Here is a 27874-nt window from a genome sequence, read left to right as displayed (position 1 = left end):
CTGCTTCGCCCGCTGGATGTTGAAGACGCGCCGCGCGCCTCGCCAGGAGCCACGATGTCCAACAACCCGACCCACGACCCGTTCTACTCCTCTCCCTTCGGACCCTTCTACCGGAGACACTCGCCCTACATGGTGCAGCCCGAGTACCGGATCTACGAGATGAACAAGCGGCTGCAGGCGCGCACAGAGGTGAGAGAGCCCGACCGGACGCGTCCGCGTCCGCAGCCGCCGCGCTGCGCTGCGCTGCGCCGCGCCGCTGCCGCTGCCGCTGCCGCGCCGCCGCGCGGTGCCGGTGCGGTGCGGGGAGGCGGCGGTGCCGGTGCATGGAGAGCCGCTGAGCGGCGGTGGGGTGAGGGCAGGTCCGGGAGGTCCGGTCCGGTCCGGTTCGGGGCGGGGAGGGAGGGAGGGAGGGAGAGTGGGGGGGGAAGGGGGGGGGGGACGGATCCGTCCATCAGGACGGATGACGAGGTGCCAAAGTGCCAAACATTCCTGAGGTGAAAGTAAACAGGCTCCCTGCGCGCGCGCGCGTCCGTGCGTGTGTGTGTGTGCGCGCCACGAGCCGACACGCGTCTTGAACTTGGGGAAAACGTTTTGCGTGATGGAGGTGGAGCTCGTCACGTGGTCAGGTGAGGGCACGACTCAGGTGCGCGTTACTTTTAATGTTCGGTCATTTGGTTGCGCTTTTCTCCTGAAACTATTAATTGAAGATGTGGATTATTCACAACTTTCATTCCACTGTAACTAATTATGACATTGAAAAAAAAAAGTCCAAAAAGACCATTCAGCCTGATGCTAAGTGGCCTTTTCAACGCAGTTAATTAATTTGCATCCATTTACATATTTATTTAGAATATTTGCATTTTGTGTTTGGTCCACGGAGGAGCTGAACTCAGCAGAGTTTGAGTGTTTGGACCAAAGCGTCCTGAGGTCAGTGGAAGTGTCCTGCTGGTGAATCCAGGATTACGTTTGGTGAATTAATTGCGGGGTTGCTGGTTCCTCTCCTCCGAGCTCCAGAGACCCGGGCCTCCGTCGCTCCTCCAGCGTCGGTTTTCTCATCATGACGTGTAAATCTGCAGATAAAAAGTTCACCCATGTCAAGTTTTGCTCACAGAGGAACTCAAACAAGCAGAATGCAATGAAAAAAAGCACATTTCATGCAGCTGAACCTCCAGATCGCTGAACTCTGCATATATGAGAGCTGCAGCTCAGGGTTTTTTTTATTTTCTTTATTTTCTTGTTTTGTATTGATTAACCTCTTAATATATTTCCCTATTGACAGAATAAATCTTCTTGTTTATCACATGTCAGCAGATAGTAATTTATTTTGCGTCCCTCCAGAGCTGTAACCTCTTTAAAACGCCTTGCTTTGATCTGACCTGCAGTTCAAAACCACAAAATAAAAATACTCATAGAGCGCCGAGATAGAAAGTTTTATTCATCAGCGACTAATTGATTTAATATTTCAACCCAACTTGGCTTTTTTTCTTGCTGTTTGATTTATTTCCCTTGAGGCTTTTTCTTTTTTCTTTTTTCTTTTTTTAAAAAAAGAAGAAAGTTCTGGTGAAACCTTCTGCAGTCAACCATATTTTTTTTTCTTTCTTCCTTTTTCCAGTTATTTTGGAAAAAGCGTCTTTTCAAGCCGGCCTCCAGCTGAGCTGCTGCTGCTGCTGCGGCGGCGGCGGCGGCGGCGGCGGCGGCGTTGCAGGATGATGCCGACTTTCCTAAAGAGGAAACTCGCAACTTTCAGACCGAGCGAGGAAACGCTGCCTCGGTCCGATGCATTATTCATACGGAGCGGTGCGGCCCCGCAGGACCACACACACACACACACACACACACACACACACACACACACACACACACACACACATAAATGTTCCCAGTCCAGACTAACATGCCATCAGAAAGCGAGTTTCACCATCTGAACAGAAGAAAACAGTTTAATCTCTTACCTTCATCTCTTCAGACTAAATGATTTAATTGCATAATAATATAATTAGTTTTCTGCTCCTGTTGTTGTTTGTTGCACCACCCCCCCCCCCCCCACCCCCCCCCCCCCCCCCAGCCTGGCGAGAGAGCATCTCACGTCTCCTCTTCACCAGTTATTGTTTGGTTTAAAATGCAATAATGAAGAAGTTGCAGGCTCTGAGTGTTGCGGGTTTTGTTTTTGCGTCCAGATGTGTCACACGGCTCAGTTCAAGCTTTTAGCGGAATTATCTATCTAGTAATTATCCTGCGCTGATGCAAAGAATAATGGCTGTGAGGGGAATCGGCCTTTTGTGGCGCCGCTCTCAGCAGAATGTGTTTTGTTTGTGCCGGGGGGGCCGTGGGGGGGGGGGGGGGGGGGGGGGGGGCTTCCTGCTGCAGAGGCCGGCCGGCGCTCCTGCATGACGGAGGTCCTGCTTTCTCCTCCACACACAACTTTACAAGTGGCTTCTTGCACATGTGGAAGCGAGTCGTGCCAGAGCCGGGTCAGGCTGCTGTGCTTCACAAAACAGGAAGTTCAGGATGTTTTCAGGAGAAAAGAAGAAAAAAACAAAACAACAACAATCTGGATTCCGTCTGAGTGAAAATGTTTCCTCAATATTTCCTCAGAGCTTCGATCTGGACGTGAATCGCTGAAGTGCTGCTGGTTAAACTGAGGTTTCAAGGAATAATCTTGTTTTTTTTTTTTTTTCCGTCTTTGTTTACCTAAATCAGAAAATAGTCAGAAATTGCTGCGTTGTTTTCACGACTTAATGACGAATTCCCATCAAGCCTCGGGGCGTCGATCCAGAGAGGAAACGTTCCCGCAGTGAAACATAGAGCCGCGAATATAGAACCGTTCAGACTTTTTTGCGGGGGTGAATGTTCAGATCTCTGTTGTTGTTGTCGTCGTCGTTGTTGTCGTTTCTCGTGGAGCCGCTCCGACTGTTGCCGCAGTTTCTGGGCTCAAAGAGACTCTGAGATGAGATTTCCTGGTTTATCGTTGGTTGATAAAAGAAAAGTAAAATCTGCGGTGTGGTTTACAGGAGCCTCAGTCTGAGGAGCGTTCCACTTCCAGCTGAAGGGTTGGTGGTTCAATTCCCCCTCCGTCTCGCCCTGTGGATCAACACGCTGTGATGGATGTCACATGAGCATGTTTCCCCACAAATAGATGAGTTGGTTTGGTACAAAAGGCCTCGGGAGGCAGAGAAATGTCCAGCATTTCCTGTTGTGTGTCGGGATGGTCGGAGGTCAGCTGAGCAAACTTCAATAACAGAACCTCGGATAGATTTATCCCGGATTAAGAGCGTCGACACCACGTCGCTGTGTGACATAATGAAAATCTCTTGTGTTGAAGCAGCAGCTGCCGGGGGAAGAAGCTCCAGCTGTAATCTGACAGTTTGAGATGCAGATGTCAGGCTGGAACCGTTTCCACACACGGTTTCTGGACGTTGAGGAACAAGAGCAGGTTTATTAACTGTTTATTACATCATAGAAATTAAAACCTGCTAATGGCGAGTGTGTGGCGGGACTGTGGTCCAGCCTGGTCAGTTGTGTTATTACAGCCTGGTCAGTTGTGTTATTACAGCCTGGTAGTTGTGTCGTTACAGCCTGGTCAGTTGTGTTGTTACAGCCTGGTCAGTTGTGTTATTACAGCCTGGTCAGTTGTGTTGTTACAGCCCGGTCAGTTGTGTTATTACAGCCCGGTCAGTTGTGTTATTACAGCCCGGTCAGTTGATTTATTACAGCCCGGTCAGTTGTGTTATTACAGCCCGGTCAGTTGTGTTATTACAGCCCGGTCAGTTGTGTTACTACAGCCCGGTCAGTTGTGTTACTACAGCCCGGTCAGTTGTGTTATTACAGCCTGGTAGTCGTGTTGTTACAGCCCGGTCAGTTGTGTTGTTACAGCCCGGTCAGTTGTGTTGTTACAGCCCGGTCAGTTGTGTTGTTACAGCCCGGTCAGTTGTGTTGTTACAGCCCGGTCAGTTGTGTTGTTACAGCCCGGTCAGTTGTGTTGTTACAGCCCGGTCAGTTGTGTTGTTACAGCCCGGTCAGTTGTGTTGTTACAGCCCGGTCAGTTGTGTTATTACAGCCCGGTCAGTTGTGTTATTACAGCCCGGTCAGTTGTGTTATTACAGCCCGGTCAGTTGTGTTATTACAGCCCGGTCAGTTGTGTTATTACAGCCCGGTCAGTTGTGTTATTACAGCCCGGTCAGTTGTGTTATTACAGCCCGGTCAGTGGTGTTATTACAGCCCGGTCAGTGGTGTTATTACAGCCCGGTCAGTGGTGTTATTACAGCCCGGTCAGTGGTGTTATTAGAGCCCGGTCAGTGGTGTTATTACAGCCCGGTCAGTGGTGTTATTACAGCCCGGTCAGTGGTGTTATTAGAGCCCGGTCAGTTGTCTTATTACAGCCTGGTCAGTTGTCTTATTACAGCCTGGTCAGTTGTTATTACAGCCCGGTCAGTTGTGTTACTACAGCCCGGTCAGTTGTGTTACTACAGCCCGGTCAGTTGTGTTACTACAGCCCGGTCAGTTGTGTTATTACAGCCTGGTCAGTTGTTATTACAGCCTGGTCAGTTGTGTTACTACAGCCCGGTCAGTTGTGTTACTACAGCCCGGTCAGTTGTGTTATTACAGCCCGGTCAGTTGTGTTATTACAGCCCGGTCAGTTGTGTTATTACAGCCCGGTCAGTTGTGTTATTACAGCCCGGTCAGTGGTGTTATTACAGCCCGGTCAGTGGTGTTATTACAGCCCGGTCAGTGGTGTTATTACAGCCCGGTCAGTGGTGTTATTAGAGCCCGGTCAGTGGTGTTATTACAGCCCGGTCAGTGGTGTTATTACAGCCCGGTCAGTGGTGTTATTAGAGCCCGGTCAGTTGTCTTATTACAGCCTGGTCAGTTGTCTTATTACAGCCTGGTCAGTTGTTATTACAGCCCGGTCAGTTGTGTTACTACAGCCCGGTCAGTTGTGTTACTACAGCCCGGTCAGTTGTGTTACTACAGCCCGGTCAGTTGTGTTATTACAGCCTGGTCAGTTGTTATTACAGCCTGGTCAGTTGTGTTACTACAGCCCGGTCAGTTGTGTTACTACAGCCCGGTCAGTTGTGTTATTACAGCCCGGTCAGTTGTGTTGTTACAGCCCGGTCAGTTGTGTTATTACAGCCCGGTCAGTGGTGTTATTACAGCCCGGTCAGTGGTGTTATTACAGCCCGGTCAGTTGTGTTATTACAGCCCGGTCAGTTGTGTTGTTACAGCCCGGTCAGTTGTGTTATTACAGCCCGGTCAGTTGTGTTATTACAGCCCGGTCAGTGGTGTTATTACAGCCCGGTCAGTGGTGTTATTACAGCCCGGTCAGTGGTGTTATTACAGCCCGGTCAGTTGTGTTACTACAGCCCGGTCAGTGGTGTTATTACAGCTTGGAAATGCTCATGAACCTCCAGCGCCAGGAGGTGATGGAGACTCACTGTTGTTCTGCTCTTTGGCGTTTTGAAGGAGGAGGAGAAGGAGGAGGAGGAGAGGAGAGGAGAGGAGAGGAGAGGAGAGGAGAGGAGAGGAGGATAGAGGAGAGGAGAGGAGAGGAGAGGGAGAAAGAGAGGGGAGGAGGAGAGAGGGGAGGAGAATCTGGGTTCTTATAACTCCAGCGATGATCTGGTCTGTTGAGGCACTGAGGTGGAGTCGAACCATCAACCGTCACATGATGAAGTTTTTGTTCTTCACTTTTATTCACACATCCTCATCTCTCTATCTCTATTTTTATTTTGCTTTCCTCCCCTCTCCCTCCCTCTCTCTCTCTCTCTCTCTCTCTCCTTCTCTCTCTCTCTCTCTCTCTCTCTCTCTCCAAAGCGACCATGCAGACCACATGGTATCAACCGACCAATCACGTGGCTCGTCACTGGGCGTCACACAAACAGGAAGTTGTGTTCTGGAGATGATGATTGTGTAGATTCTGGTGCGAGCAGAGGAACTTGATGGTCGTCGTCACAACAATAATCCTCGTTTTCAGACTCGCTGCCCAAAACGTCACAATTAAAACAGGAAGTGACTCGTGTTGTTCAAACTGCTCGATGCGTCGCCGTTTGTTTTGTCCACATTAGAGCCTCACACATCTCAACCACGAACCTCAAATTGTAAAATGTTTAGTTTTTTAGCTTTGAAAAGTCACAATTCTTGAATTTGCCTTGAATTTGAGCTTTTTAATTGATTTGTATTTAATGAAGGAATTAAGAAATTGATCCAGATTATTTGGATGTTTTCTACCTTATTTATTCACATTTCCCCACAACGGACTCGTCAACAACACAACAACACAAAAAGAAAAAAAAATCAAAGGTTATCCCTCTGTTGTACAGTAGGGGGCAGTGTTGAGTCACTGTAGCTGCTTGTAGTGTTTTAACCATCAGATTAAGCAGATTATTAACGGTATGATGGCGAGATTTTGAGTTGTTTGATTAATATTAAAGTATATTTACGATGTATTTTTATATTCCACTTCACTGCAGCGAAAGCTGAAATGAGTCGTGAAGTGATTAACGGTCGATTATCAACATTGATTTGTATTTAATGAAGGAATTAAGAAATTAATCCAGATTATTTGGATGTTTTCGACCTTATTTATTCATATTTCGGACTCGTCAACAACACAACAACACAAAAAAAATTCAAAAATCAAAGGTTATTCCTCTGTTGTACAGTAGGGGGCAGTGTTGAGTCACTGTAGCTGCTTGTAGTGTTTTAACCATCAGATTAGTCAGATTATTAACGGTATGATGGCGAGATTTTGAATTCGTCTTCAGGCCGTTTGATTAATATTAAAGTATATTTACGATGTATTTTTACATTCCACTTTTTGACCTGCTGAAGAATCAGGAAATGTTTTAAAATGAAAATAACCGTTTGTTACGTGAAGCTGAAATGAGTCGTGAAGTGATTAACGATCAATTAGCGACGACGGAGCCTGAATGAAATCTGGAACGTTTGGCTTTGAATTCCGTGGATCTTTGAGACAAACGTGCCTCAATTAATACTTTTCTTTTTTTTTTTTAACTCTCACGTTTGTACGATTGAACAAAAACACAAACCTGAAACTTCAAATCTTAAACCTGTGACGTCGATCCTCACTTCCACAGGTGAACATTGATTTGTATTTAATGAAGGAATTAAGACATTAATCCAGATTATTTGGATGTTTTCTACCTTATTTTATTAATATTTTGGACTCGTAGACAACAACACACACAAAAAAAAAATCTAATGTTATCCCTCTGTTGTACAGTAGGGGGCAGTGTTGAGTCACTGTAGCTGCTTGTAGTGTTTTAACCATCAGATTAAGCAGATTATTAACGGTATGATGGCGAGATTTTCAATTCGTCTTCAGGCCGTTTGATTAATATTAAAGTATATTTACGATGTATTTTTATATTCCACTTCACCGCAGCGACTTTTTACGTGAAGCTGAAATGAGTCGTGAAGTGATTAACGATCAATTATCAACATTGATTTGTATTTAATGAAGGAAATTAAGAAATTGATCCAGATTATTTGGATGTTTTCGACCTTATTTATTCATATTTCGGACTCGTCAACAACACAACAACACAAAAAAAAAAAAAAATCTGGTATTTCTCAGCGGAGCCTTTATTATGCACAGAAGCAGTTTCTTTCTTTTTTTTTCTTTTTTTTGATTGTTTCCTCTCACCAGCCACCTTTCCACCCGCCGTGCACTGGAGGAGATGGGGGGGGGGGGGGCTAAGCGGCGAGGACGCGGGGCAGCGCTAGCCGCTTGTCTGGGATCAGCGTTCACCTCTGAACTGATCGCTGAAGCGGCTCCGGCGATGACTCGGGGTCTGTTTCTCTGCAGACCTGATTACCGGCTCCATTCATACTTATTACCGGCCCCGGCTGCATCCCGCTATCCCATTACCGCCGTTTTACACGCCGCGACCCCGCGCTGACCTGGAAATATAAACAGGCTCTGATGTGGATTTGACGCCCGCCGCCGCGGCTCGTCTCCGCGCCGCGCCGCCACTCGTTGGGGGGGAATCCGACACTTGGGCGTTATGCAAATGAGCGGCTGGATTAGCATGCAGAGGAGGAGCCTGCTGGCCGCCGCCGCCGCCGCCGGGAAGCGCCATTAGCATAGAGGACGTTAATATTCAGCGGCGACTCTGTGAGTAAAAGTTAAACACTGGAGGATAAACACAAGAACCTGAATGTGACGATAATGACAATAATTATAATTCTAGTTATAATTAGGGCTGCAAATAATGATTATTTTAATAATCGATGAATCGGTTAAAAAAATAGTTTTTAATTGTACGACCAGTTGATGAAAGAACCAGATGACCAGTAAAGTAAATCAGTATGGAGCAGTAAGGTATATAACAACAATAATAACAACAACAACAACAATAATAATAGTAATAATAACAATAATAATAACAACAACAACAATAGTAATAACAACAATAATAATAGTAATAATAACAATAATAGTAATAATAACAATAATAACAACAACAATAATAGTAATAATAACAACAATAATAACAACAACAACAATAATAGTAATAATAACAACAATAATAACAACAACAATAATAATAATAGTAATAATAACAACAATAGTAATAATAACAACAACAATAATAGTAATAATAACAATAATAATAACAACAACAATAATAGTAATAATAACAACAACAATAATAATTGTAATAATAACAATAATAATAATAGTAATAATAACAATGATAATAGTAATAATAACAATAATAATAATAATAATAACAATAATAACAACAACAATAATAGTAATAATAACAATAATAATAACAACAACAACAATAATAGTAATCATAACAACAATAATAACAACAACAACAATAATAATAATAATAGTAATAATAACAACAATAGTAATAATAACAATAATACCAACAACAATAATAGTAATAATAACAATAATAATAACAACAATAATAACAACAACAATAATAGTAATAATAACAATAATAATAACAACAACAATAATAATTGTAATAATAACAATAATAATAATAGTAATAATAACAATAATAATAGTAATAATAACAATAGTAATAATACCCACGGGGCCGGAGCCCCGCCCCTCAGATTGTCGTCCAATCAGGAGCAGCGCTGGTCTCCAGGCCTCATGTCATTATTCAAGCAGAACGTCAGTCACTGTGGAACCGAAGTGTTCGTCATGAGCAAATCCCTCGTTGTGTCAGGAGCAGAGACCAGGTCCCGCGGCGCCGAGTGCTGCTTTGACCTGAACGGGCTCATGGTGGGAGAGGTCAAGTTGGTGGAGGATTAAAGAGCGGCACTCTTCCTCCTCTTCCTCCTCTTCCTCCTCTTCATCCTCTTCATCCTCCTCTTCCTCCTTCTCCTCCTCCTCTTCCTCTTCTTCCTCCTCCTCTTCCTCCTCTTCCTCCTGCTCCTCCTCCTCCTCCTCTTCCTCCACCTCCTCTTCCTCCTCCTCTTCCTCTTCCTCCTTCTCCTCCCCCTCCTCTTCCTCCACCTCCATCCTGCTCCTCCTCCTCTTCCTCTTCCTCTTCCTCCCCCTCCTCTTCCTCTTCCTCCCCCTCCTCTTCCTCTTCCTCCTCTTCCTCTTCCTCCTCTTCCCCCTCCTCTTCCTCTTCCTCCTCTTCCTCCTCCTCATCCTCCTCACCAGAACAAACACTTTCCATTCATTACCGTCACATTGAGGTGTGAAAATGAAAAAAAAATCAGTTTGTTCTCACCTAAAAAAACAAAACAAAAAGTGGTGTCACTCGTCTCTCACATCGTTTTATATGGAATCTTTTGATTTCCTGTTCAAATCCACCAGAATGTTTTACATTAAAATCCAAACTAAAGCTGAAAACATTTAAGATTTCATTTAATAATAATTGAATGGAGGGAAAATAAACGAGGTTTCAGATCAAAAACACGCAGGATTTCTCCTCTTTTTAGTCGCGTGTGAAAACAAACAACATGTTTAAAGTCAGAAACGTACTTTTATCTTCCAACATACATTTGGTAAGAAAATGAAAAAAAAACCTGTGGAATTATTGGTGACATAATTATCCGAATAAAAAAAATAAATTATAATAACAGTGCATTTTATTTATTTATATATGCCTTTCAGGACCTTTCGGGGTCACTGCACTTTATGAAAATGTATAAATTAGTGAAATCATTTTTAAAACTGTACATTACAAAAACAGCATTCAGGAGTTTGCAGTAAAACTCTACGACTTCAACTCCAAAGCAAATACCGTATTTTCTGAACAACCAGCCGCCACTTTTTCCCAGCAGCTGACTGACGGCAATGGTGCGTTCAGGTGCATCACGTAAACTAGAGAGCTGGAGGAATCTTCCTTCTCAGAGTCACAATCAGCAAATGACCGATAAAATACTTTATCAACAGAGATAAAAGACTGTAATGTCGAAATGCTGAACTGAGACACGACGTCTTTGAATTTGCAGCTTCTTGATTCAGATTCCAGCTTTGTGATGTAAAACGATACTTCATTAGATGGGAACTTCATTATTACCGTATTTCCTGGACGATGAGCCACAACTTTCTTTTTCCAACTCTTTGAACTGCAGCTTTTAACACCACGAGGCTAATTTATGTATTTTTACGGCTTCATGTCACCAGATTCTACTTCCTCATGTAGATTCCTGCTGTTTTTAGCCTCTTATTCTCCTAAACTGTCTTTAAAAGTGACATTAGTGCTCCTGGTGAACTCGTCTTGCTGCTTCCCGTCAGGAGCACCAGGAGCTGACTGACGGCAGTGATGTGTTCAGGTGCATCACGTAAACTAGAGTGCTGGAGGAATCTTCATTCTCAGACTCACAATCAGCAAATAACTGATAAAATACTTTATCAACAGATAAAATACTTGGTGGTTATGTGTCAGTCTCTCTGCAGCTTCGCAGCAGGAGCACGAGGCACAACAGGAACTTCCAGCACTACGAAAGACAGATTTGCGAGAATTCATGAAAATATGATCAATCCCCGTGTTCCTGCAGTGGAATTCTTGTCCTGTTCTAACATAGACGCCTGCGGATTATCGTCAAGTGCAGCTTATGTACGTTTTTTGTTAAATTTTGCAGGTGAATTCAGGTGCGCTCTATTTAATACGGTATTTAAAAACTTCTCCTGCTTTGTGGACTGTTGCTGCCTTCGTTACGTCAAACACTTGCTAAAATGCAGAATTTCTTCATTTACTTAAACAACATGCGGAAGTGTAAGTAGAAAAAGTGACGTTTCCCCAGTGAGAGGCGAGAATCACATTAGTAAGAATGAGAAACAGGAGAAGAACCTTGTTTGTGTTTATCCTGCTGCTCTTGAATAGAAACAAACAGACAAACAAGCCGAGAGTCTTTAACGTCTCAGGTTTGATCTGGTGAATCCAGCAGGAGAGACGGAGGCTGGACCCCCGGGAGGAAGAAAACAACAAATTAAAAGCCTTTTATTAAATTAAATAAGGATTTAGTTTCAAACTACGAATCGACATGAACAATTTTTGTTCTCTGGTTTTTTTTGTTATTATTATTATTTATGTTATTTCCTCTCAGACCAGTCGAGGCCTCAAGTCAAAACTCTAAACTTTCACTGTATTTTATTTGTTTGTATTATTTGTACTTTTATTTTGACAGTCACCGTGATAACGATCCAACTCGGTACTTTTATTTTGACAGTCACCGTGATAACGATCCAACTCGGTACTTTTATTTTGACAGTCACCGTCATAACGATCCAACTTGGTACTTTTATTTTGACACTCACTGTGATAACGATCCAACTTAGTACTTTTATTTTGACAGTCACCGTGATAATCCAACTTGGTACTTTTATTTTGGCAGTCACCGTGATAACGATCCAACTTGGTACTTTTATTTTGACAGTCACCGTGATAACGATCCAACTTAGTACTTTTATTTTGACAGTCACCGTGATAACGATCCAACTTGGTACTTTTATTTTGACAGTCACCGTGATAACAATCCAACTCGGTACTTTTATTTTGACAGTCACCGTGATAACAATCCAACTCGGTACTTTTATTTTGACAGTCACCATGATAACGATCCAACTTAGTACTTTTATTTTGACAGTCACCGTGATAACAATCCAACTTGGTACTTTTATTTTGACAGTCACCGTGATAACAATCCAACTTGGTACTTTTATTTTGACAGTCACCGTGATAACGATCCAACTTGGTACTTTTATTTTGGCAGTCACCGTGATAACAAGCCAACTTGGTTCTTTTATTTTGACAGTCACCGTGATAACAATCCAGTTTGTTCTCCCAGTGATGGACAGATTTTCTCCTCAAGTGTCCCTCTGCTGGTTTAATGAAGAATTACACCCCGAGTTCAATATGTTGACATTATTTTACAATTCATTAAATTCCTCCGCATTATTGTTTTGTTTGTTGCAGTTGATCTTATTTTTCTGTGACTGGATTTCACCTTGTTTCACCTTGTTTCATTAGTTCTGGAGCTGCGGGGGAAAAAGTCAGAGTTCTAACCTGACGCCTGGAAAACAACTGATCTTGAGTCATTAAAAACAAAAACTCTGAGTTTTCCTTCAGGTCTCGTGTGGCGCAGATTCAAAGGCAGTGAGGTTTTTCACAGTAAAAGCAGGTATATCACTCCTTAATGACGGTATTTTATCGTCCTTTTGACGGGAGTTTAGCACATAACTTCTTACGTTTAATGACAATTCTGCCGCTATAATAAATATATATATGGTGACTGTCTCATCCAGTGAGGACGTGAGTCCGTCCAGCAGTGTCTCACCCAGTGAGGACGTGAGTCCGTCCAGCAGTGTCTCACCCAGTGAGGACGTGAGTCCGTCCAGCAGTGTCTCACCCAGTGAGACGCTCTGGAGGACGTGAGTCCGTCCAGCAGGAAGCCAGGACAATAGTTCCACCTTTTTCCGGCGCCGGTTCCTTCCAGGCTGTTGGTCAGATAACGGCGAGGGCATGCCTGTGGAGAGACGGTGGGCCTCCTATTCCCTCCGCCTCGCCTGCAGGCGCCTATTCCCTCCCCCTCGCCTGCACTGCCTATTCCCTCCCCCTATTCCCTCCGCCTCGCCTGCAGGCGTCTATTCCCTCCCCCTCGCCTGCACTGCCTATTCCCTCCCCCTATTCCCTCCCCCTCGCCTGCAGGCGCCGATTCCCTCCCCCTCGCCTGCAGGTGCCTATTCCCTCCGCCTCGCCTGCAGGCGCCTATTCCCTCCCCCTCGCCTGCAGGCGCCTATTCCCTCCCCCTATTCCCTCCGCCTCGCCTGCAGGCGTCTATTCCCTCCCCCTCGCCTGCACTGCCTATTCCCTCCCCCTATTCCCTCCCCCTCGCCTGCAGGCGCCTATTCCCTCCCCCTCGCCTGCAGGTGCCTATTCCCTCCCCCTCACCTGCAGGTACCTATTCCCTCCCACTCGCCTGCAGGTGCCTATTCCCTCCCCGTATTCCCTCCTCCTCGCCTGCAGGTACCTATTCCCTCCCCCTCGCCTGCAGGTACCTATTCCCTCCTCCTCGCCTGCCCTGCCTATTCCCTCCGCCTTGCCTACACTGCCTATTCCCTCCCTCTCGCCTGCAGGCGCCTATTCCCTCCCCCTCGCCTGCAGGCGCCTATTCCGTCCCCCTCGTCTGCAGGCGTCTATTCCCTCCCCCTCGCCTGCAGGCGCCTGTTCCCTTCCCCTCGCCTGCAGGCGCCTATTCCCTCCCCCTCGCCTACAGGCGCCTATTCCCTCCCCCTCGTCTGCAGGCGCCTGTTCCCTCCGCCTCGCCTGCTGGCGCCTATTCCCTCCCCCTCGCCTGCAGGTACCTATTCCCTCCCCCTCGCCTGCAGGCGCCTATTCCCTCCCCCTCAGGTGCCTATTCCCTCCCCTTCACCTACAGGCTCTTATTCCCTCCCCCTCAGGCGCCTATTCCCTCCCCCTCGCCTGCAGGCGCCTATTCCCTCCCCCTCGCCTGCAGGTACCTATTCCCTCCCCCTCGCCTGTGGAAATACGCCGTTCCAGTGGTTCAGAGTTGATTCAGTGGTACTTGTGTCCAAATATAAGTGGGTACATGTGAAAATAAATGAGTAATATTTTTGGGGAAATTGGCAACGTAAGGCACCGGTTTTAGATTTAATGAAACTATTACAGTTTGTTCATGTCTCTAGCAGATTTCATACAATTAGACCCGGGTGTCGAACCACGAGGCTCCACTCGTCAAAACGCCAAGAAAATTGTGAAAATTTCAAAGAAAAATGTATTTTTTTTGGACAATTTTGTCCAGAGAAGCTGAAATATTGTTTCCTGGTCGTTATCAGAATCACTGTCAGGGGGAGTTTTTGTGAAAATACCCAGAATGCCGCAGCGACAGAAGTTTTCTGGACATTTCACTGTATTTTCTTTTCACAGTACCTCCCCATCCTCCCCCCCCCCCCCCATCCTCCCCCCCCTCACCCCCCCCCCGTTCCTGTTGCTGCACTTTGCCAGAAAATAGTGAAATAGTGAATTTCATTGGCAGAAGCGGAACGTCGGAGGAGTTCGGGTTCGTTCGTTCCAGAAGATTCGCTCTGAGCCGGTTTCTCTGCGTTTCGTCATTTTGCTGATCGTTCCACCCCGAGTCTCTCTCTCTCTCTCTCTCTCGCTCTCGCTCTCGCTCTCGCTCTCGCTCTCTCGCTCTCGCTCTCGCTCTCTCGCTCTCGCTCTCGCTCTCTCTCCAGAATAAGTAGGTTGTTTTCATTGACTCCTTTCTTCAGGAAGCGTTCATTGAGGAGCCTTGCTGAGCACGCCGGGCGTGGCCACGCCTCCTCTCTTAAAGCGGCGGCGTCGTTCCGGAGTTCAGAGCCTTTTTGTGGAGTTTGCAGGTTTTGTTATGTGCCTGCGTGGCTTTTTCTTTTTTCTTCAGGTTAATTTGTGGCTGTGAATCGGCCGGAGGTGATGGTGTGTCACTGTGTGGAGGAAGGTGGAGGAAGCAGCGGGAGGACAGGTGGAGTTCCTGGCTGAGGCGTCGGCCCTTTAAATGTTGTCGCAACAATGAATTGTTGGTCTCCTTTAGTAAAGGAAGCATCAGTGTTTCCTAGACCACTTAAACACTTCTGGGGTTTAAGGAGAAGTGGATAGGAAAGGAGACAGGAGGGACTATTAGGAGACAAGATGGACTGTTAGGAGACAGGAGGGACTATTAGGAGACAGGAGGGACTATTAGGAGACAGGACGGACTATTAGGAGACAGGAGGGACTATTAGGAGACAGGAGGGACTGCTAGGAGACAGGAGGGACTGCTAGGAGATAGGGGGGACTGTTAGGAGACAGGGACTATTAGAAGATGGGGACTATTAGAAGACGGGGACTATGAAGAGACAGGAGGGACTATGAGGAGACAGACTATTAGGAGACAGGTACTATTAGGAGACAGGGACTATGAGGAGACAGACTATTAGGAGACAGGGACTATGAGGAGACAGACTATTAGGAGACAGGGACTATGAGGAGACAGACTATTAGGAGACGAGGACTGAGAAGACGAGGACTATTAGGAGACAGGAGGGACTATGAGAAGACAAGGTTAGGTTCACATGTTCTTCTTCTCCTGCTACTTCAGTTGAAAACAGTAACTTAAAGTAAAGTAGCTGTGACTGTTGGGGGGGGGGGGGGGGCAGTTTCCTGCCGTCTGATTGGTCGACGTTTGTCGTGAGGTTAAACTGCTGCAGACAGACGAGAGGATCCGTTACGTTAAATAAAGAAGCAGCTTCAAACTTAAACCTTTACCTTTTAATACTTTTATTGTTTTTTATCTCCACCATTGACTTTTAAAAGGCGACGGACGTGTTGCTGAGTCGGGTGGTTTCTCTGAGCGCTCAGGTCGAGGCGCTTTAACCCTCGCATGCACAAACTGCCACAAACTACCACAAACTACCACAAACTACCACACACTACCACAAACTACCACAAACTACCACAAACTACCACAAACTACCACACACTACCACACACTACCACACACTACCACAAACTACCACAAACTACCACAAACTACCACACACTACCACAAACTACCACAAACTACCACACACTACCACAAACTACCCCAAACTACCACAAACTGCCACACACTACCACAAACTGCCACACACTACCACAAACTACCACTACCACAAACTACCACACACTACCACAAACTACCCCAAACTACCACAAACTACCACAAACTGCCACAAACTACCACAAACTACCACAAACTGCCACAAACTGCCACAAACTACCACTACCACAAACTACCCCAAACTACCACAAACTGCCACAAACTACCACACACTACCACAAACTACCACAAACTGCCACACACTACCACACACTACCACAAACTACCACAAACTACCACAAACTGCCACAAACTGCCACAAACTACCACTACCACAAACTACCCCAAACTACCACAAACTGCCACAAACTACCACACACTACCACAAACTACCACAAACTGCCACACACTACCACACACTACCACAAACTACCACAAACTACCACAAACTACCACACACTACCACACACTACCACACACTACCACAAACTACCACAAACTACCACACACTACCACAAACTACCACACACTACCACAAACTACCACAAACTACCACACACTACCACAAACTACCACAAACTACCAGTTCCTCCACTCGTCCTCAGCTGGGGTCAAAAATCACCCCAATTCAAATCAGTGTGTTTTTGCAATCTACTGGCTCGTTATTCTTCAAAATCTTAAAAACAAAGAGTTGCAATATCTTCATATTCCAGGTTTTCCTCAGAAAACACGTTTGTGACACGAGGACATTTGCATTTTTATTTATTTTTTCATTAATTTTAAAAACGTTTTTGGAGGAAAACCTGGAATATGAAGATATTGCAACTCTTTGTTTTTAAGATTTTGAAGAATAACAGAAATGAGCCGACGTGAGAATCTACGATTTAACTTTCCTCATAACAAGCAACAGGTGAGGAAACAATACGGATCTACTGGACCCAGTATTGATCCGGCTCAATGCAGATCTACTGGAGCCAGTATTGATCCGGCTCAATGCTGATCTACTGGAGCCAGTATTGATCCGGCTCAATGCAGATCTACTGGAGCCAGTATTGATCCGGCTCAATGCGGATCCACTGGAGCCAGTATTGATCCGGCTCAATGCAGATCCACTGGAGCCAGTATTGATCCGGCTCAATGCTGATCCACTGGAGCCAGTATTGATCCGGCTCAATGCGGACCTACTGGACCCAGTATTGATCCGGCTCAATGCGGATCCACTGGAGCCAGTATTGATCCGGCTCGGGGCTCAGCAGGGGGGCGGCTGATGGTTTATTGGGCTAATTAGAGCCGCGCCGGGAAATAAAAGCACGATGGGCGGAATTATGTTTGTGTGCGAAGCAGAACCCGCATCCTCACCTTCCTCTTCATTTTAATTTCTCCACGGTGCCGTAAATAACCTGATTTCCCCGCGTTGTCATTCACGCATCTCGTTGCTTCGGCGTTTTCTGTTTTCCACCCGACGCGGCGCCGTGCGATCCGCGTCGGCGCTGCTGATATCGACTTATTCCTGTTTGTGTCCGTCGAGGGGAAACGCGTTTAAAGCGCTCTGGGTTTTCATTGAACTCGTATTGTGAGCTCACACCCCACTGAGGCTGCCGTTTGTTTATCCACTTTGTTTTTAATGTAGAACTGGAAAAGTAGGGATGTGTGATATTTTCCGTAAAAGATTTGAAAGCTACCTTTTAAACTTTCAGCCGACGAGAGATCAAATCAGAAGTTTGCACAATATAAAACTGAGTTCATTTGATTTTGAATTTCTGGATCCTTTGTCCTAGACGTTGTTAATTAGCTGAACTGAGTCGTTGTCTTCCGGAAGTCTGACGTCCGTTTCCAGCGTTTTAAGTGAAAACACATCGTTTGAGGTTTGATCTGGTGAATCCAGCAGGAGAGACGGAGGCTGGACCCCCGGGAGGAAGAAAACAACAAATTAAAAGCCTTTTATTGCATCAAATAAGGATTTAGTTTCAAACTACGTATCGACATGAACAGTTTTTGTTCTCTGGGAACGGACAGTGTTCGGAATGTTACTTTAAAAAAGTAATTAGTTATAGTTACTCACTACTAGTTCCAAAATGTAACTGAGTTAGTAGTTGAATTACTCTATAATAAAAGTAACTATTTCCGTTACTGTAAAAACAAAAGTTGCTATATGTCAAAAAATTCAGATTTTTTTTAGCAGGTTTCACAAGTCAGTAGAAACGAGTAGAACAGACTTGTTGGTGCTTGTTGTTGTTGTACGTAACTATATAACTATATTTATTGCACATCAACAGAGGTTTATCCTGCACTTGAAAAGTAAACAGTGTGTTTTACTTTATATCAAATTAAATCAAATGTTCACAACCTGAGACAACTGGTCAAGTAACCAACGTGTACTTCCAAGTATTTCCTTCACAACAAAAGTAAATGTTTAAACAACAATAAAAGGAGAAAGATCTGACTTTTGCTGCTTGGGCGCCTTTGATCCGTGTCCTCCTTTGATCTCGTCTGTGGCTGAGGTTCGTTTTGGCGTCAAGCTTTGTAGACGTGTGTCGTTGTGAGACGCTTCATCAGATTTGAGTTTCTCACCACGGATGTGGACAGTCTTTGCTCCTCGCTGCTCTCGTGTGTGTGTGTGTGTGTGTGTGTGTGTGTGCGTGTGTGCTCAGCTGGCACGTGTGTAAAAGCACGGGCTCTGATTGGCTCCCATGAAAGACGACTCCGCCCCAGCCAATCACTGACCTCGTTTTTTAGCCGCCTCCTCCCGGTCACTCCAGCCGGGTATGAAGCCCGGGGAGCTCCTGGACGATGTAACGCAACGTAACGCAACGCAACGTAACGCAACGCAACGCAACGCAACGTAACGCAACGTAACGCAACGTAACGCACCCCGTTTAACCTTCAGTAATGTTAACGGCGTAAAAAATAACTAGTTAGATTTCCCCGTTACTGAAAAAATAACGGCGTTACCGAACGCCGTTACCGAACGCCGTTATTCCAAACACTGGGAACGAACCCCCGAATGCGGGAACACGAGTCCTCGCCGCCGCCGCTAACGCTAACTTGTTTATCGCAGCTCAATAACCTGAAGCTGCTTGAGTCTCTGGCGGCGGTGGAGCCGTCCCGACCCCCCCCCCCCCACCAGCCCCCCCCACCCCCCCCCCCCCCCCCCCCCCCGCCTTTCAGGAGCTGAATGGGGCTCCAGACGTCTGGTAATTCTCCAAGGTCGGGGCCCGGACACGCCCACTCTGGAGGAGGCTTTTCTGTCGCAAGAGGCTCCGAGCAACCGCAGGGAAAAAAACATATATGTGTATAAAAAAAGAAAGAAAGAAAGAAAGAAAGAAAGAAAGCGACTCACAAAGCAGAGAAACGTCTGTAGAAGAATCTCGGCCTGTTTATTGAGCTTCTTTGTGGTTTTTATGAAGTGTTTTCATGGACGGCGGGACGTTTGTCTCCACGTCGGGACTTAACCCCGCCGCCCCGCCGCCGTTAGCGGAGGCTGGTCGCCGCGCCGTCCCGCCAATCCGCTGGATTTCCTTGCAAATCCCCGCCGGCCCCGCGGCGCCTGATTTGTGCTCGTCTGGCGGGCCATTGACACGTTGATAAATCCCCCCCCCCCCCCCCCCCCCCGGATCGAGAACGCCGTCGCCGGGAATCAATAGAGCCTTATCGGCCGACGGCCGTCACGCCGGTTCACCCCGGGTCCCCGGAGCCCCCGCCATTTGTAGCTTTTGACAACAAACACCGTCACGCCACGTGGTTCGTCAGGCGGGCCGCCGGCGGGAACCGAGGCAGGGTGTTGTCTGTCAGTGGAGGGGGGGGGGCGGCGAGAGGGAGGTGGAGGTGGAGACAATAAGAGGATGAACATCGGAGGCAGAGCACGTGTCAGTCATCATTTTATACCTCTTTGTGTGTGTGTGTGTGTGTGTGTGTGTGTGTGTGTGTGTGTGTGTGTGTGTGTGTGTGTGTGTGTGTGTGTGTGTGTGTGTGTGTGTGTGTGTGTGTGTGTGTGTGTGTGTGTTTTCTGGCTCCCATCCAACTCCTCCTCTGTCTTCTCCGCTGCGTTGAGACAGAAGCTGCAGTAACTTGACTGTCAAAATAAAACTACCACGTTGGATTGTTATTAAGGTGACTGTCAAAATAAAACTACCACGTTGGATTGTTATTAAGGTGACTGTCAAAATAAAACTACCAAGTTAGATTGTTATTACAGTGACTGTCAAAATAAAACTACCAAGTTAGATTGTTATTAAGATGACTGTCAAAATAAAACTACCAAGTTGGATTGTTATTGAAGTGACTGTCAAAATAAAACTACCAAGTTGGATTGTTATTGAAGTGACTGTCAAAATAAAACTACCAAGTTAGATTGTTATTACAGTGACTGTCAAAATAAAACTACCAAGTTAGATTGTTATTAAGATGACTGTCAAAATAAAACTACCAAGTTGGATTGTTATTGAAGTGACTGTCAAAATAAAACTACCAAGTTGGATTGTTATTGAAGTGACTGTCAAAATAAAACTACCAAGTTGGATTGTTGTTACGGTGACTGTCAAAATAAAACTACCAAGTTAGATTCTTATTACAGTGACTGTCAAAATAAAACTACTACGTTGGATTGTTATTACGGTGACTGTCAAAATAAAACTACCAAGTTGGATTGTTATTAAGGTGACTGTCAAAATAAAACTACCAAGTTGGATTGTTTTTATGATGACTGTCAAAGTAAAGTTTGATTTTCAGAATAAGTGTTAATTAAGACTTCCAGGAGTTGCCTGGTTGCGAATGCTGAAGCTGAAGCGGCGCCGTGGGCCTGAGCAGCGGAGGTTATGTCCAGATTCCTCGGCCGCTGTCTTTCAAACTAAAGCGTATCATCAGTGGTTTAACCCGCCGCGCCGCGCCGCCGCTAATGGAGACAAGACAACAGACACGCTGCTCTCAACTCTGCTCTTTGTGGGATAAACGCTGTCGCTTTCTTTTTACTTGTGTTTGTCGTTCGGAGACAAATATCGGCGGACGGCCGAAAATACCGTTTTGTTAAAAAAGCAGAGGGCAAAGGTCACGAGAGGAACAATCGTGAAGTCACAGGCAGTGAGGCGCTTGTTGTGGAAAGCGGGTGTGAGTGAAACGGGGGGGCGGGGCTAATGGACCCCAAAGGGTGGGCGGGGCTAAAAGCATCAAAGGGTGGGCGGGGCTAACAGCATCAAAGGGTGGGTGGGGCTAATGGACCGCAAAGGGGAGGGTGGGGGCTAACAGCCTCAAAGGGGGGCGGGGCTAACTAGCCCCAAAGGGGAGGGTGGGGCTAACTGGCCTCAAATGGAGGCGGGGCTAATGGACCCCAAAGGGTGGGCGGGGTTAACAGCATCAAAGGGTGGGCGGGGCTAATGGACCCCAAAGGGTGGGCGGGGCTAACGGCATCAAAGGGGGGGTGGGGCTAATGGACCCCAAAGGGTGGGCGGGGCTAACGGCATCAAAGGGGGGGTGGGGCTAATGGACCCCACAGGAAAGGCTTTTCATCAAACCAGCAAGACCCTTGAGCAGAACGGCGTGACGGCGGGATGACGGCACTGCAGCCATTTATCTCCACACTAAATCCAGGCCGTTTGTGTCAAAAAGCGGAGATCGCGCCGCTTTTCCGCGACGGCCCGTTTTTAACAGCAGGTCAAAGTTCAACACAGTCGTTCAGGTGAAATACGGTCCATCGCCGCGGCAACCAGAAATCATTAATGTGCTGAAATTAAAGATCCTCCAGTCCTTCATCTGGGAAAACTAGAGAAACTATAACTTCATGTTAGGAGGGGGGAGGGAGGAAGAGGAGGAGGAGGAGGAGGAGGAAGAGGAGGGGGAGGGAGGAGGAGGAGGGGGAGGGAGGAGGAGGAGGGGGAGGGAGGAGGAAGGAGGGGGAGGAGGAGGAAGAAGGGGGAGGAGGAGGAGGAGGAAGAAGGGGGAGGAGGAGGAGGAGGAAGGAGGAAGAAGAAGGAGGAGGAGGAAGGAGGAAGAAGGGGGAGGAAGGAGGAAGAAGGAGGAGGAGGAGGAAGGGGGAGGAGGAGGAAGGAGGAAGGAGGGGGAGGAGGAGGAGGAAGAAGGGGGAGGAGGAGGAAGAGGGGGAGGAAGAGGAGGGAGGAGGAGGAGGAGGAGGAGGAAGAAGGGGGAGGAGGAGGAGGAGGAAGGAGGAGGAGGAGGAGGAGGAAGGAGGAAGAAGAAGGAGGAGGAGGAAGGAGGAAGAAGGGGGAAGAAGGAGGAGGAGGAGGAAGGGGGAGGAGGAGGAAGGAGGGGGAGGAGGAGGAGGAAGGAGGGGGAGGAGGAGGAGGAAGAAGGGGGAGGAGGAGGAGGAGGAGGAGGAAGAAGGGGGAGGAGGAGGAAGGAGGAGGAGGAGGAAGGAGGAAGAAGAAGGAGGAGGAAGAAGGGGGAGGAAGGAGGAAGAAGGAGGAGGAGGAGGAAGGGGGAGGAGGAAGGAGGAGGAGGAGGAAGGAAGCGGAAGAAGAAGGAGGAGGGGAGGGGGAGGAGGAGGAAGGAGGGGAGGAGAAGGAGGGAGGAGGAGGAAGGAGGAGGAGGAAGGAGGGGGGGAGGAGGAGGAGGAGGAAGGAGGAGGAGAAGGAGGCCGCCGCCTATAAAAAGACCGGTTAAAGTCATAAAGTTCCAGAATCAGCAACAAAAGGTAATTAGAGCTTGAAGGTAATTTCTCTCGTCTGCTGTCAGGATCAACTGATGCAATTCTTTGCAACCAGAATTTATTATTAACGTTGTTTCTGGTCAAGGTCGATGTTTTACCTTCTTCCTTATCGTAACGACGGATCGCCTCGAGAAAACCACATTTTCTGTTCAGTTCCGTCTGGAGGGGAAACGACGGCACGCCAAGGTTCTTCTATACGGTTCAATTCTAGATATGTAAAGTGTTCCAGGTCCAGGTCCTGGTCCAGGTCCAGGTCCTGGTCCAGGTCCTGGTGTTCTGTACCGGAGGACCTGGGAGGGTGGGACGTCCTCACATCCAAGTGTCCCCAGTATATCTATATATATATATCTATATATATCTATAGATATATGTCTAGATTGAAATGATGCAAGTAGAAGTGCTGCAATGTGACTTAAATGTTACATCATGAGGTTCAAAAGTACAATCTGGAATTAAAACACTGGAGAAATAATCCCGTCATTACTGCCGAGATGCAGCCGCCAGGTTTTACTGTTTTATAAGTGAGAATTAGTTTCTGCCTGACAAGTGAGTAGAATCTGTCTGTTAGTTAGTTATTGATTTATTTATTTCCTGGTGTTTTGGAGTGTGTATCAGTCCAGGCTGGTTTCAGGTTCAAACGTTTCTCTTCTAGACAATCGTAGGTCAAACATCAGGTTCTCATCCTGCCGCCAAAAGTTCCCAATTCAAGAAGGTCAAAGGTTAAACATGTCTCAGCGGGAGGTCAAAGGTTAAACATGGACCAGCGGGAGGTCAAAGGTTAAACGTGGACCAGCGGGAGGTCAAAGGTTAAATGTGGACCAGCGGGAGGTCAAAGGTTAAGCGTGTCCCAGTGGGAGGTCAAAGGTTAAATATGTCCCAGTGGGAGGTCAAAGGTTAAATGTGTCCCAGTGGGAGGTCAAAGGTTAAACGTGTCCCAGTGGGAGGTCAAAGGTTAAACGTGTCCCAGCGGGAGGTCAAAGGTTAAACATGGACCAGCGGGAGGTCAAAGGTTAAACATGTCCCAGCGGGAGGTCAAAGGTTAAATGTGGACCAGCGGGAGGTCAAAGGTTAAATGTGGACCAGCGGGAGGTCAAAGGTTAAGCGTGTCCCAGCGGGAGGTCAAAGGTTAAACGTGTCCCAGCGGGAGGTCAAAGGTTAAATATGTCCCAGCGGGAGGTCAAAGGTTAAATGTGGACCAGCGGGAGGTCAAAGGTTAAATGTGGAGCAGCGGGAGGTCAAAGGTTAAATGTGGAGCAGCGGGAGGTCAAAGGTTAAATGTGGAGCAGCGGGAGGTCAAAGGTTAAACATGTCTCAGCGGGAGGTCAAAGGTTAAACATGGACCAGCGGGAGGTCAAAGGTTAAACGTGGACCAGCGGGAGGTCAAAGGTTAAATGTGGACCAGCGGGAGGTCAAAGGTTAAGCGTGTCCCAGTGGGAGGTCAAAGGTTAAATATGTCCCAGTGGGAGGTCAAAGGTTAAATGTGTCCCAGTGGGAGGTCAAAGGTTAAACGTGTCCCAGTGGGAGGTCAAAGGTTAAACGTGTCCCAGCGGGAGGTCAAAGGTTAAACATGGACCAGCGGGAGGTCAAAGGTTAAACATGTCCCAGCGGGAGGTCAAAGGTTAAATGTGGACCAGCGGGAGGTCAAAGGTTAAATGTGGACCAGCGGGAGGTCAAAGGTTAAGCGTGTCCCAGCGGGAGGTCAAAGGTTAAACGTGTCCCAGCGGGAGGTCAAAGGTTAAATATGTCCCAGCGGGAGGTCAAAGGTTAAATGTGGACCAGCGGGAGGTCAAAGGTTAAATGTGGACCAGCGGGAGGTCAAAGGTTAAATGTGGAGCAGCGGGAGGTCAAAGGTTAAATGTGGAGCAGCGGGAGGTCAAAGGTTAAATGTGGAGCAGCGGGAGGTCAAAGGTTAAATGTGGAGCAGCGGGAGGTCAAAGGTTAAACGTGGAGCAGCGGGAGGTCAAAGGTTAAACGTGGAGCAGCGGGAGGTCAAAGGTTAAATGTGGAGCAGCGGGAGGTCAAAGGTTAAATGTGGAGCAGTGGGAGGTCAAAGGTTAAACGTGTCCCCGTGGGAGGTCAAAGGTTAAATATGGACCAGCGGGAGGTCAAAGGTTAAACATGGACCAGCGGGAGGTCAAAGGTTAAACATGGACCAGCGGGAGGTCAAAGGTTAAATGTGTCCCAGTTGGAGGTCAAAGGTTAAATGTGTCCCAGTGGGAGGTCAAAGGTTAAATGTGTCCCAGCGGGAGGTCAAAGGTTAAATGTCTCAGTTGGAGGTCAAAGGTTAAATGTGGAGCAGCGGGAGGTCAAAAGTTAAATGTGTCTCAGTTGGAGGTCAGAGGCTTGGTCTGAAAACTCTTTCTTTCTTTCTTTCTTTCTTTCTTTCTTTCTTTCTTTCTTCCTGAAAACAGATGTATTGACGTGACACTACACACGCTCGTATCTCAATGTGTCATTTAAGCTCCGCCCGCTTCACAGGTCTTAGGAGAGAGGGGGGAGAGAGAGGGGGGGAGGGGGGATACAGGGGGGGAGGGGGGGACATGGGAACTGGAGGTTTCACACAGAAACTAAACAATAGGAGTAAAACACCAGAATGGCGTTGCGTCTCCCTGCAGTGTGACCGGTGCAGTTGACCGGGGCGCCATCATGACGGGGGGGGGGGGGGGGGGCGCCGTCACAACCAGCCGGTGTTTCCAGGCGTATTGAATCTTGCCGACGCGGCGTTAAGCGACGGCGCTGAAGATTTCAGTGAAGAGCAGAAAACATGGAGAGGCCAGAAATTGCTGTGCTTTTCTCAAAGGCCTCAATTAAAATGCTCATTTTCCGTTCCATTAAATCATCAACCGTTTTTCTGATTAATTAATTAAGCAAAAAGATGAAATATCTGTTGGCTGCAGCCTCTTGAAATGGTGAATTTACAGTCATATATTTATGTCTCAGCCTGCGAGTGACAGGAAACAGTAATTCAATGATTCTTTTTTTTTTCCTTTTGGACCCTTAAATACACCGATTGGTCTTTTTCTGCTCCTCAGTGGGCAGATTATATGAAATAGAAACAACTAATGATTAATAATGAATATATGTATGTATTTCCTTCATCCAGCTGTTCCAGGATAAACAAACGACTGCTGCTGTTTTTATAAAAGTACATTTATCAACATATGTTTCTCTCCTTGTGGCGTCGAATCAGAGAATGGAGTTCTATTATCAAACAATAGTGTGTGTGTGTGTGTGTGTGTGTGTGTGTGTGTGTGTGTGTGTGTGTGTGTGTGTGTGTGTGTGTGTGTGTGTGTGTGCTCAGCTGGCACGTGTGTAAAAGCACATATAAACGATGTGTGTTTACAAGGAAATGGCAGAAACGATGTTATCACGGTGACTGTCAAAATAAAACTACCAAGTGGGATTGTTATTATGGTGACTGTCAAAATAAAACTACTCAGTTGGATTGTTATTACAGTGACTGTCAAAATAAAATTACCAAGCTGGATTGTCATTACGGTGACTGTCAAAATAAAATTACCAAGCTGGATTGTTATTATGGTGACTGTCAAAATAAAACTACCAAGTTGGATTGTTATTACAGTGACTGTCAAAATAAAATTACCAAGCTGGATTGTTATTATGGTGACTGTCAAAATAAAACTACCAAGTTGGATTGTTATTACAGTGACTGTCAAAATAAAACTACCAAGTTGGATTGTTATTACGGTGACTGTCAAAATAAAATTACCAAGTGGGATTGTTATTACGGTGACTGTCAAAATAAAATTACCAAGCTGGATTGTTATTACGGTGACTATCAAAATAAAACTACCAAGTTGGATTGTTATTACGGTGACTGTCAAAATAAAACTACCAAGTTGAATTATTATGATGACTGTCAAAATAAAACTACCAAGTTGGATTGTTATTATGGTGACTGCCAAAATAAAAGCACCCATTGAAAACATGGCAACGTGTCACGGCGCGTCAAGAGAAATTAGCGTCAGTCAGACTCGGCGGGTTTTTTTCCGACAAACGTCCAGAGAGACTGACGTGATTGTGTCTCGTCTCACTTCCTGTCCTTCGTCTCACCCCCTGTCCTTCGTCTCACTTCCTGTCCTTCGTCTCACTTCCTGTCCTTCGTCTCACTTCCTGTCCTCGTCTCACTTCCTGTCCTTCGTCTCACTTCCTGTCCTCCGTCTCACTTCCTGTCCTCCGTCTCACTTCCTGTCCTCCGTCTCACTTCCTGTCCTTTGTCTCACTTCCTGTCCTTCGTCTAACTTCCTGTCCTCCGTCTCACTTTCTGTCCTTCGTCTCACTTCCTGTCCTCGTCTCACTTCCTGTCCTCCGTCTCACTTCCTGTCCTTCGTCTCACTTCCTGTCCTCCGTCTCACTTCCTGTCCTCGTCTCACTTCCCGTCCTCCGTCTCACTTCCCGTCCTTCGTCTCACTTCCCGTCCTTCGTCTCACGTCCTGTCCTTTGTCTCACGTCCTGTCCTTCGTCTCACTTCCTGTCCTCCGTCTCACTTCCTGTCCTCCGTCTCACTTCCTGTCCTCGTCTCACTTCCTGTCCTTCGTCTCACTTCCCGTCCTCCGTCTCACTTCCTGTCCTCCGTCTCACTTCCTGTCCTCCGTCAGTCTGATCAGTTCACCAGTGAAGCTGCATCACATCCTTCCTTTTTCACTAAACTACTTTGATCATTGATTATTTCAAACTAAAACATGCAGATGAAGTTCACAGCTTTATTTACATGACAAGAGGAATAGTCTCAAATATCAACAAAACAATGGTTTGTTGTTTTTTTTATCTCGTCTGCCTGCCGGCAATATCTTTGTCTTATCGATATTGAATTTATGTTAAAAAAATGCAATAGGACAAGAGCGACAAATGTGATAAAAGGAAATGTGTGGGGTTATTAAATAGAGAGTTTTCCAACTGAAGCTCCTTGTTCAGACCTGCACTGGTGAAATGAAGACGATGATTAAAAAGTGTTTAATAAGGAATGTCTCTTGATTGGTCTCGTAGGAAAGCGACAGCTTGTGGTGGGACGCCTTCGCCACCGAGTTCTTCGAGGAAGACGCTACGCTCACCCTGTCCTTCTGCCTGGAGGACGGACCAAAGAGATACAGTAAGACCCTGATTGGCTGCTGGCGCCGCCGCGCGTCTCACTGA

The 27874-nt window shown here is 46.6% G+C and overlaps 1 protein-coding gene across 1 annotated transcript; it reads left to right on the top strand.

The window, feature by feature from the left end:
• LOC308148248 (LIM domain-binding protein 2-like) lies at positions 1-27874 on the top strand (the record flags this gene model as incomplete). The annotated part of the gene is made up of 2 exons (XM_080521696.1): positions 1-189; positions 27728-27874. Exons 1-2 carry the CDS (start codon positions 55-57, stop codon positions 27872-27874), a joined length of 282 nt encoding a protein of 93 aa, XP_080377822.1. The 5' UTR covers positions 1-54.

The sequence above is a fragment of the Blennius ocellaris genome (assembly GCF_963422515.1).
Source record: "Blennius ocellaris genome assembly, contig: SCAFFOLD_220, whole genome shotgun sequence".
Classification (NCBI taxonomy): Eukaryota; Metazoa; Chordata; class Actinopteri; order Blenniiformes; family Blenniidae; genus Blennius; species Blennius ocellaris.
The sequence above is the reverse complement of the archived record's forward strand: the minus strand, read 5'-3'. Positions and strand labels throughout refer to the sequence as shown.